At 43.4% G+C, this 12,034-nt stretch overlaps 1 protein-coding gene across 5 annotated transcripts in view; it reads right to left on the bottom strand.

The window, feature by feature from the left end:
• Positions 1–12,034, bottom strand: part of SLIT3 (slit guidance ligand 3) — a 535,954-nt gene that overhangs the window by 21,699 nt on the left and 502,221 nt on the right. For all 5 annotated transcript variants that reach the window (XM_069773165.1, XM_069773166.1, XM_069773167.1 and 2 more), the window contains 2 exons: positions 7,482–7,722; positions 4,969–5,099 (listed from right to left, as the gene is read on the bottom strand). In XM_069773165.1, coding sequence (XP_069629266.1) covers positions 4,969–5,099; positions 7,482–7,722 — 372 coding nt within the window. The remainder of the gene's footprint in view (positions 1–4,968; positions 5,100–7,481; positions 7,723–12,034) is intronic.

Below are 12,034 nucleotides of genomic sequence, written 5' to 3'. Positions count from 1 at the left end.
GGCTTTTTTTGCAGATAAGCAATTGCAGCTAAAGAGAGGCAATTACACAAAAATCCCGTCTCCTATATCTTTGGAAGGTGTGGAAGTGTTTCCATCACCAAAGCAACTGTTCAACCTCAGCACCAGAAGAGTGGAGGAAAAGTCTATGAAATCTGAGTAGAGGACCAAAGTCCCTGAGTACTACCAAGTTCCATTAAGGAGTGGCATGGCCAAAGACCTGTTGTTGGATAACGAGTACCGGTAGCCACGTGGGCTGCTCCCCGGGCTCCAGCCGCCACGGACAGAGGCTGAGTGACGTGGAATGGCACGGGCAGTTTGCAGATGTTGCTGGGGTAAGAGCCTGGTGCTGCTCCACAGCCTGGAGGGAGGAGAAGGAACCTCACCTTCCGGAGACCCACAGCACACTTCTGAAACATTTTTTCTGTTTTTTGTGCATTTCTGTAATTTTGTGCACAGAGAACCAGATTTAATTTGTCATCGCACAGTCATCACATATGAGGCAGATACAGTAAGAATTTAAGCTCCCTTATTTCAGGCCTTTTGCTTTAACCACAAGAACATCCGTCTATGCTATGTAAGAATTAGCCGGAGCATGAGAACTGCATGACACAATCTATAAGAATTATTTTTAATGATGTAGTATTTTTGAAAACAGTTTATGCAAGGATACTTTTAAAAGGAAATATAATGTAACTTGAGTGTACGCTCTGTAGAAAGACAAATACAATTAATTCTTATGTTTCTTAACTGCCTCCTTTTTCACCGCTGTCAGGAAGCCTGCATGAAAATATACGATTTTACACCAATGATGTCTGCATTTTGCTCTTTACCAGATATGACAGTCTGTATGCAACATGGCAATCTGGGAACTCCAAGGGTAACTACATCAGTAGTTTGTGTCACATTGCTATTTTCCATTTTTATTGGGAAGGATTAATTTAGCATTTGAATCAATATGACTGTGTAAGAGCATAAAAACCATCAGGAAAAAAAAGTACAAGTAAGGTCTTATGTCTGGTTCAAGGAACACGTGTAGGAAAAAAGGCTGAAAATAGGAAACTCTCCCTATAGAATACAGTTAAACAGACACCAGTATCAATGGCCAAATGCTGAAACTACAGAATTACATGCTCTTTGTTAATTCAAACTTTTAATAGTTGGAGCATGGTGGTAAATAAAAGCACCACATTCCTCATCAGTTGGTATCTTTAAATTAAGGTAGGGTACCTGTGTAAAAGATTTACTTTATTTGAAGAACTCACTGTTGGCTCAGTACTAAGTCCTGTCACGGCATGGAAGAGTAACTCTCACCAATGCAGAAACCAGGAGGTCAATAAAGCACTCAGGAACAGATTTCTGTTCTCACTTGTGCACCTATGCAATAATTAAATAGAATAAAAGAAACAACAAATAGGAATCCCACTTCAAAAATGGATCTTCTGTAAGATATTTACTGTGACATCCAGGAAACCATTATTTTGCAGCTTAGAAGTGAGGAGTTCCAATAACAGACCAGTCAGCTTTTCTTTTTAAAGGGCGAGTTCAACCATTGCATATTCATGCATTAACTTGTATTTCTTTCTAACCTGATGATAAATGACAATGTATTTTAGGTAGTCTTTTCCATTGGACATTTGTTGACCTTTATGTGACTAGAATGAAAGAAAAGTCCAATGTCAACTTTAACCTTTCTATCCAAACATACCACAGGAACGAATACACGTAAAGCAAATCTGAATGTACAGCGAGTTAATCTTGGGCTTTTCCAGACTAACTTTGTACTGTAGTTCTACTTAAATCTGCCCAAATTAGCAACTAAGATACAGGAGCAGGTCCACTCCAATAGCCAGAGACAACCTGCCTTCACAGAATAGGTAAAATGAACTGCTCTTTCCTGGCATGCCTGCAATCCGCTATTACACCACAGCCCTGCCCTCAATCTCCTAGCACAGGTTTGCAAAGTGAGGCCACCCACAGAAAACACTAAACCAGCAAGTTCAGAGCACACACACCACGTGTCTGGTACAAACCTTCATCCTGGCTGTACACTAGGGAGCTTGGGGAGAGTTTTGCAATGTAACATGCTGCCTACATCCTTCCAGCACCCTTCTGCTGAATACTACTGAACACTACCATGAAGTATGCCTTACTCGCTGCTGGCTTCCCAAGCTGTCTGACAACAGGTTTTATCTTATCCTTACAGGATATTACCTGTATTAGCCAAGTACTTCACTAATTTTACTGTTCTTAAGTACTATTAATAAATCTTATCATGGAGTCTCACGAAGAATTACAGATAATGTGGCTTGCCAATGACTTCCCACATCCCATCACGGGAGTACCTGAAATAGCCAGCAAAACATCTCAGTTACAGCACAAGACCAGGTCAGTTACAGATTTCCTGCAGCTGTAGCTGGCGCAGTTCCCACCAGGCAGTATTTTAAGGCCTCCTCCTCTTTTGGCAGACTCTTCTGAGGAAAAACAAGAGCCAAAGCACTGCTCATCATTTCTGGGAAGTGCACCCCTTTGGAGGATAGCAGCACCTGATATTGCCCATGAAGATTAATCTAATAGTCTTTCAACAGAGCTTCTCAAAGGCAAACAGTCCACTTTTGCTGAGATTGAGATTTAAATGAGGCATCTAAACAACACAGCGAGGAGTAGGCAACAGAGAAGGCAAACTGTTTTACCAATGGTAATGCTAAGATTTTAATGTTTCAGGTTCTCCCAGTAACCTTATTTTTACTGAAAAATGAAAAATTGTAGAAGTTGCAGAAAAGAGTTCCCCAAATTCTTAAGGTTTAAGTAAAATTCATCACACCGAATCAGCCATTCATTTCATCAAAATGCAAGTTAGGAGACAAAGTGATTAAAAGTACAGATAAACTCATGGGAGCCAGTAGCAGCTATAAAAGGACTTTCATTTCCCTGGAGAAAGCCTCTAAAACATCCAGAAGGTATTATCAACACAACGTAGAAATTATGGCCAATGCCTGAATAATAGAAACGACTGACCATTGTCCAAGCTACTAAAGGAAATGCAGGATTTGCCATTATTTGGTGTTTTCTTGTCAAAACTTGGTGCCAAGCTGGAAGTCATGTGTTAGCCAAAGAGAGCTTACGCCTTAGCTAAAAGTCAAACAGGCTATATAGGGAGGTCAAACCAGATCCACTCATGCCTTCTACCCTTAAATCCTATGATTGTAAGGAGAGAAGCAGGTTTCCTCCCCCTTCCTCAGCCCTTAAGCAAAACAAGTCTTTTAATCTATTTAGAGGCCCTTTTTGACATTCTTTAGCTGCAGTTTTTCTCAATCAACCTAATCTTTTCCCATCAAGCTCCATGCTAATCCCATTTTGCTCCACTCCTTAAACTAATAAAAGATTAGAGTGACATTTCAGAAAGGGCATCGTATTAAGCAGCTTCTTTCCCATCTCAACAGATCACACAGTACAAAATGTAGTGAACAGGCCATTAATCTTATGGTAATGAGGTGTCAGTCTGAATGGAGACCTCCTCCTTGATCAATATGAAGGGCGCAGGAATAACGAGGGCACTGCTGCTCGCCATCTCTGGCAACTTTGCCAGAAGGCAGCAGATCCATAAAGTGTTGTTGTGATGGTGGCAACAGCTCTTGTCACTACACCGCCCTGCCCTTGACAACAGAGAGCAAGCATACACACTGATCTGTCACCCCCTGTGCTGCCCACACATAATGAGCTTTTCCCTATGTTCTAATTAGTGGCATAAAACTGTTTAACAGCTTCAGCTTTGCTCTAACGTGAAATCAATTAGGATTAGCAGCCACACACAGAGAAATTTTTCACACCTATCCAGCTGGTGAAAATCACTAACAAACTACTTTCTTCATTCCTACAGTGGACAAGCCTTTGCTCTTCCTGTTGACATCCCTGCAGTGGTAGTAGTCAACCTGCTTTTATACAGAAAGAATTTTCTCATTTTCTTAAACAAGTTGCCATTCCCCCCAAAGAAAGCTCTGCACAGCTCCCATGCTCCTGAAGACTCAAGTTTTATCAAGTGCTGAGAAAACTTTCCAGAGGAACTACGAGACCTGTCCTGGCTAGTGATACTTGGCATCCTTTCACTTGCTCTAATAGGATGCTCTTCCTTAAAGAGCGAGGTGGGCTGGGAAATCCAGCTCTTCTGCACACACAATGCCATTAAACTGGACTGAACCTGAAAGGGCTCTATGTGGTCACAACTGCATGTTTACACAGAACAAACTGGAGCAGCAGGGCTTAAAAATAATCAGAAGGGAGTCAATCCCAGGGAAAGGGCTGCTAAAGGAACAGTGGAAGACAGGAGCAGCACATCTCTCTTTCCTAGGGAAACGCCTCTGAGCATGGGTTTCACTTCTACATTTGCTTTTCTTTCTTGTGACTAATGAATAAAACTTGCGGGTTTGGTATCCCGAAAAGTCAAGTGTCTGAAGGTCAAATTGTCCTACGCTCTACCTCTGTAATTTGTGCTTTTTCATGGTTTGTGTAGTTACTACTGATATAGGTAAGAGTCCTAAAAATATTCACCCCGTAGTGGAATTCAGCCCTTCTCCTATTTGACACAGTCTAATCCTGCAGTTGCACAGTCACTGTTCTGTCTTGGTACAGTACATTAATGCTAAATATCAACATCAGAGAAACCGATTATGTGGAACTATTTCACGGACAACATTCACCAGAAACTACATCTTTACAGTAGATGACAAAACACAACATTTTTCTGCAATCACAGTAGGACACAGTATCAATGGTATTGCCAATAAATGCCAGTTTTTGACCACGCAGCCTCTAGCAAAGCCCTTATTCTGATTTTTTTTATCTAATTACATACATAAAAGAGATACAGTGAAGTAAAATAAAAAGTCCTTGTCCCATGCACATTTCTTAGAAAAATCCTACCTCTCCACCTCTTTTTGCAATCAACCGTCTTGGTAAAGCTTAGCTATTTACCTGTATACTGTGGTGGGGGGAGAATTCAGCGTGTCATAGATGAGCCTCACGTGTCCTTGGTACAATTCCAGAGCCAAAGGATCATTGTCTCCTTTGTATAATAAGATGCCGTTGTCCTTGTCCGTTGCTACCTGTGAAACATGAATAACCAGGTGAGGCTGCTTGAGAATGATTAAAAAAGATACAAACATATATTAAAAATCATACCAAAATCATATATGCAATTCAAATATGATTTAATAAATCATATTTATTAGCAACAAAGAGAGCAAGAGCCATGAGACACAAAAAGGTCTTGGTGACATTGAGTGGGCTCATATACAAACAGGTTGGCCTCACTGTAAGGGATGGCTCCTTTGTTTCAAAAGAGAACTAGTTTTCAGGAGGTGAGAGCTGCAATTTATTTGATCCCTGTCAATAGACTGTTGCTGTATTTTTGGCCACACATGAATTTATTTCTCAGCGACTACCCCAGCTTGAAGTGGAGGTTTAGAAAATCAGCTCTGGCAGTAGGAGGAGTGTGTCACAATTACAAGGAAACAAATTTCATCAGGCGCTGATCTGTTCACAGACTTCCTATGAACACAGAGAAGGAAAGAAGGACCTGTCCCCACATCTAGCATAACCATGAGTTATTCACTGAATCCAAGTTGCTAGCGAGTCATGCTGATTTCAAATGGGACATTTAGAGAGTCAGGAAGAACAGAGTAGCCCTCGTCCCTCTAGCTTTGATGTACATCAAGAAACAAAAATTTGAACACTGAATCAAAAAGCGAGGACTCTGCTTTCCCAGTCTCCAGCTCTCAAATATCCCTATGGTACAAAAGAAAAAGAAAAAAAAGAGTCAAAATGGGATTTTTGGATACAACCTGCCTGTTATTTTCACAGTGCATATTTCTTGAGATTTCTTGCTTATTTTTTTATAATGGCTGTTAAATGCCAAAACTAAACAGTAAATTTAAAAATCTGTTTCCATTTATATATATTTAAATACTACCCTTTTGCCCCTAAAAGATTTTTTTTTCTTGAGCACTTTTTAATAAGATTTCCTCTATCTGTTCTTAATAATGAATGTTATATTCTAATTTTAATTCACTAGTGATTAATTACTGGATGCAAGAATAATATTCAGCCTGGGAAACAAGCAGTGAGAACGTCATCTGCATGTGCTTTCTGTGATAATCAGTTTTATTCTTCAAGCTATGGCTGATGTAATGTGTTTTGTACACTTAAGAAGACAATGTCCAGATTTTCAGCTTTAAAGTTGACCTATAGCATTTGGAGCCTTTGGGGAGCCATATTCTAGAATGCCCATATTTTAGAATCTCTTTTGTGATATTAAATAAAAGGGGATTTTTAAAGAAAAACTGGAATTTCAAGTATAAATGAATCAGCTTCATTTTCATATGAACTGTATACTCAAGCTATTAAAGAAAAGATAAATATTAATTATGGATTTTTTTCATTAGAATAAACTTTGCAGGAACCACCCTTCAAAAATCTATTCCTAATGTGGAAACTCAGTCCTCTTTCCCATGTCTTGACATTGGTATTTTAATTACAACCAAACTCCATCAAGTAAGTCTACAATATGATTTCCAACTGTGGAATACAATCTTTTCAAACTGAGAAAATAAATGCAATAAAATAAACATGCAGGGATGATTTTTCTTCTCACATCTTTTGAAATGTTATGCTTCATTTGCAGGGTGAATCTAGTGTAGAAATAGTCCAGATTAACAATCAGTGGCCTAAGAAAGAGATGTATCATGTTATGTATGTGCTCCACACATCCCGTTTATTAGAAAACTTATACAGCGAGAAATGATTCCCTCATTTACTTTGGGATATTAGGGGGAAAAAAAGAGAACAGTTTAATGCTTACTTGATTGTGTTTGCAGATAACTTCCAAATCACTTAAATATCATATTGGACTAAGTATCCAAAATACCTTTGATTCACAACCACAAAGACGACAGTAGTGGCATGGCACCCTTGGTATCTATTTTCCATTGTCTTCTGAACCTTAGACCTCAAAACAAATTTAGGTGTAACTACAGGACTGTAACAAAATCCCAGGCCTTTTATCTACTGAATGTGCACAGTAAAAGAGTAAGCAAAATATTGTCTGGAAAGGCCATTTAGAGCAGCCTCTTTTAATAAGTGTTCTAATATGAAGCACTAATTACTACAGGATGAAACACAATGCTGTAAATCCGTAAGAAGACAGGGAGGTTTCCTGAACCATCTCTAGTTACGTTGCCAGTCTGGGAATAAGAGAGTGGTGAGACTCTGGAGGCAGGATATGCGCCTACAAAGGTAAAGCAGTGCCTTAGCTGCTCCTTAATGCTTCAGTAATTTTAGAGCAGACAGCTGGCTCACAAGTTGACTCTAACTTTGTCAGCATCTTGGCCAATAGACCCTGTTCCTTCAGAATGAAAAAATATATACATCTATATATATTATTGCTTAGAAGAGCACTGGGCTGGCAACTGATGTTCTGTGTGACATACCTGGAGGGAGATGTTTGCCTGAGGGCGAATTTTGGCTGATGGCAGCTCCACATAGGAATCCTTCCCAACGAAGTTGACTGTGATGAGCTTCTCGCATTTCTGCCCAGCAAAGCCAGCAAGGCAGCGGCAGACGGGCTCGTGGTGCACGACGATGCACTGGGCCCCATTCTGGCACTCGTAGTTATCACATGGGCTCGTCTGGAGAAGAACCATTGGTGGAGGAGTTTCACAGAAGAGTCCACTGAAGAAGGTAAAGGAAAGAAAAAGCAGCCTCAATTATCACCGTTTTTTTAAGGAAGGAAAACATTTTCAGGAGCTGACATTATACTACTATGGTGGTATAGCTGCTCTGAGATTCAGCTATCATGTGCCTGCTTTACTGTGTGAAAGCTGTACAGCATAGTGCTGTACAGAAATCCCCATGCTGGGTCTGAACGAGCCAGTTCAAATACTGAAAGCAATTTGTACTGCACTTTGCACTGGTTCCCTAGCTCTGGAAAGTACAGCAGTCTGTCTAAAACAGCTTCCATCCCATGCTGTGCCGTGCAGAGGTTCCCAGCAAAAACTGGGAGCCATGTAAGCCCAAACTGGAGATTTCCCCATCCTAGGCTTTGTGATTTGAGTCACCTATGCTGTTGTAAGTGGCAAGCAAGTGGAAAATCCTCTATTTTTAGTGTTCTTTACAGCCTCCTCGTTTGGTTTACTGTATGTCAGAGAGTGTATCATCAACAGATGGGCAACTGCTAAAAGGCTCAGAAGCAATGCACTGATACCACACTATTTGCTGGGCAGCTTCCCTGAATTGGTTGTTTCCAACAGCATCAGGATCATTAACTTTATTTTAGCTGAGTTCGTGGTTGGCAATGTCCTGGATCAGAAAAATGCAAAGGAAACGAAGCTTCCCCAGAATCAGAGGTAGCTGAAAACCAAATACTAGATCTGAGTACTGGTAAACTCGAATCATATTCAGATCTGGAGGAAAGTGCTGTGGTTCAATCTTAACTATATGAGAGGCTGACCAGAACCCACATGTAGGAACCTCTGACCTCTGAGGCTTGGGCCACATTGCCCAGAAGCAGCAACGGCTCAGTCCCCAGGCTGCCTTCTTGGATTCAGCATGGCTGCACACTTCATAGGTTATTTGCTGGAATGACTCAGCTATGCTGAAATACCAACACCAGCATAGAAGGAGCAGAGAAAATGGAGAAAGTGCAAAAAGCTGCAGTCATCTTTCAAGTGATGTCATGTGTCGGACTAAACTGCAAAAAGTAAATGAAAAACCTCTGCCCCGTACACCCACTGGGCCTGCGCAATCAATGGGTACAGCAAAGGGACTGGACCAGGCTCGCTGGCTGGCTGCACACGGTATGCCCCTGCACCTATATCCCAAATTTCTCATTACAGCCACTGCCCAAACCCAACAAACCCTTCCTGTACTGATGAGAGAACGTAAACTCTTTGTGTTGAGTTCTGTGACTGCTTGAAAATGTGTAGACAGTAAAATGATGAAAAATGGGTAGTTAGTGAGTAGGGAGGGTGCGTCAGGCTGTGCTGCGGGGAACGCCGTGGGGATAGCTGCAGCGAGGGCTGTGGGCTCAGGCTGCTGCACCACCTCTCTGTGCTACACAGCGTTCGTCAGCACAGTGGCAGAGGGCTTTCCAGGAGAGGACTGTGGCAGACCCATTCATGCAGTGAATAACCCATCAGCACAGTCCTGGAACAGTGAAATTCCTCTTGTCTCACCAGGAATTTCCTGCCATTCAGGGAGCACTTTGTGGAATAATAGCACTCTTATAAAAGCAAAGAGAAAAAAAAGCCAAAAACCTCACTCCTCTCAGTAAAGCAGGTGAGACTTGGAAGCTCTGTGAATTTCTAGGCAACCTTCCTAGATACAATTAGAACAGAAACCCAAGCCATTACCCTGCAGTAAATAGTACCGATACAAGATGTGCAAGAACAGCAAATAAAACAGCCATAACATACTCAAGACCAATCTTGCTTAGCCACAGAGACCAGAACCTGTTGCCTCTTTAACAGGAGGAAATGGAGATGACTGCTTTCCTTTTTACATTTTCTCACGTGAAATTTTGCCCAGAGTACCACAGCTCTATCTTTAGCGCTGTGTGGAATGAGAGCCCAAACCTCGCCCTGTCCCTGTTCTCCCAACACACACCACTCTCTAGTCTGCCTCTGGGAAACACGAAAGAGAGAGAAATACACAACAAAATATGTATGGGCTAAATCCTGAACTGCATCAAAAGCAATGGACTTGCTCTGCTTTTCTATCATGTCTGAGAAAAGAGACACGGGGCTTTACATTACTGCTTTTACAAAAGGCAGACCTGAAGAATGCCTTGAAAGCTGCAAACATTTGGGATTTGCACCTGGAATAAGGCCAGAAAAGCTCTCCTTTAACCACAGCTGCTATCCAGCACGGAATACCCTAACCAGCTTCCTAACTTTGCCCAAATCTGTATGTTGGCCTTGTACATGGTGATGTGGGTATGGCAAACAAAAATCCGTTCCACAGGAGTAAGCACAAGGAGGGTGAAAACCACTGCTGGGAATTTCCAAGGCCTAAAGCAGAGTGCCGTGCTGGCCTCTCGCCGCTGCCCTGAGAGCACACCCAGCAGGGACTGTCCCGCTCCAGCCCTGGTGTCACGCAGGCTTGGCTGGGCTCCTGGACACAAACACACAGATGTTTCCTTCTCAGCCAGAACCGCCTCTTGGTACTTTTCAGGATAAATTGCTTTTCAACACTTTTCTCATTGCATTGCCCTAAACTTCCTTTATTCACCACAAGGACGGAGCGATGTTTCACAGCCAGCCTCCCCATGCCCATCCCACCGCTACCTCACCGCTGTAAGGGGCAGGGAGCTGTGGTTACCAGGGTCCCCTTATCTCCCCCCACTGCCCGGGTGACACTTAGTGCCGTAAGTGGGCACAGTCACAGGCTGCTAATACTATCAGCATTGGGGGTTCGGGGTGGGGGAGCAAACCACTCCCTGTCAGCCAAGTGGTAAATATCATCTACAAGAAGAGCATAATCTTGCATAGGGACAAGCCAATCCATTCATTTAGACAAATGTATCTCAAAAGTGTAATCTGGCAGGCAATACTGCTGGCAATCAATAAACCCCATTTACTTTGCTCCAAGGAGTATTTGGAGGAGATGTACAGGGTCAGTAGAGTGGGCAGCAGTGGAAAGGGAAGCACAGCAGGCAGGACAGTGTGGGGGATTAACTGCAAATGGGTGTATTGGGTTTGTGTGGCCAGGTTGGTAGCGGGGGGGCCACAGGGGTGGCTTCTGTGAGAAGCTGCTAGAAGCTTCCCCTATGTCTGACAGAGCCAGTGCCAGCTGGCTCCGAGACAGACCTGCCACTGGCCAAGGCTGAGCCCATCAGCAATGGTGGTAGCACCTCTGGGATAACAGATTTAAGAAGGGAGAAAAAACCTGCACAACAGAAACTGCAGTGGAAAAGAACAATGAGAATATGTGAGAGAAACAGCCCTGCAGACCCCCAGGTCAGTGCAGAAGGAGGGGGAGGAGAGGCTCCAGGCGTCGGAGCAGAGATTCCCATGCAGCCCGTGGGGAAGACCTTGGTGAGGCAGGCTGTCCACCTGCAGCCCGGGGAGGACCCCACACCGGAGCAGAGGGATGCCTGAAGGAGGCTGTGACCCTGTGGGAAATCCGTGTTGGAGCAGCCAGGACCTGTGGCTCCATGGAGAGAGGAGCCCATGCTGGAGCAGGTTTGCTGGCAGGACTTGTGACCCCACATGGGACCCACGCTGGAGCAGTCTGTGCCTGAAGGACTGCAGCTTGTGGAAGGGACCCACACTGGAGCAGTTCGTGAAGAACTGCAGCCTGCGGGAAGGACCCACGTTGGAGAAGTTCGCAGAGGATTGTCTCCCGTGGGAGGGACCCCATGCTGGAGCAGGGCAAGAGTGTGAGGATTCCTGCCCCTGAGAAGGAAGGAGTGGCAGAGACAATGTGTGATGAACTGACTGTAGACCCCATTCCCTGTCCCCCTCTGCTGCTGGGGAGAGGAGGTAGAAAAAATTGGGAGGAAAGTTAAGCCTGGGAAGAAGGGAGGGGTGGGGGGAAGGTGTTTTAAGATTTGGTTTTATTTCTCATTATCCTGCTCTGATTGGGTTGGTAATAAATTAAAATAGTTTCCCCAAGTCAAGTCTGTTTTGCCTGTGACAGTAGTTAGTGAGTGATCTCTCCCTGTTCTTATGTTGACCCATGAGCCTTTTGTTATATCTTCTCTCCCCTGTCCAGCTGAGGTGGGCAGTGATAGAGCGGCTTTGGTGGGCACCTGGCATCCAGCCAGGGTCAACCCACCACAATGGGAAGTGGTTGTCTTTGCTCAGTCTGATATGTTTCTCAAAGTAAATTTGTTCTTGGGAACATTCCTTTGTGAACAAACCTAAACTATGAATTAGTTACAGACTAAGAGACTTTTCCTTCCTGAGTGAGACCCTTTGCTGAAGCTTCTTGACAAACCCCCACAGGCCACCCCGTTCCTGGAGAGTGAGCACAGCACCTCAGG

The sequence above is a fragment of the Haliaeetus albicilla genome, chromosome 27, assembly GCF_947461875.1.
Source record: "Haliaeetus albicilla chromosome 27, bHalAlb1.1, whole genome shotgun sequence".
Taxonomy (NCBI): Eukaryota; Metazoa; Chordata; class Aves; order Accipitriformes; family Accipitridae; genus Haliaeetus; species Haliaeetus albicilla.
Note: the sequence above shows the minus strand (reverse complement) of the source record. Positions and strands in the feature narration are given on the sequence as shown.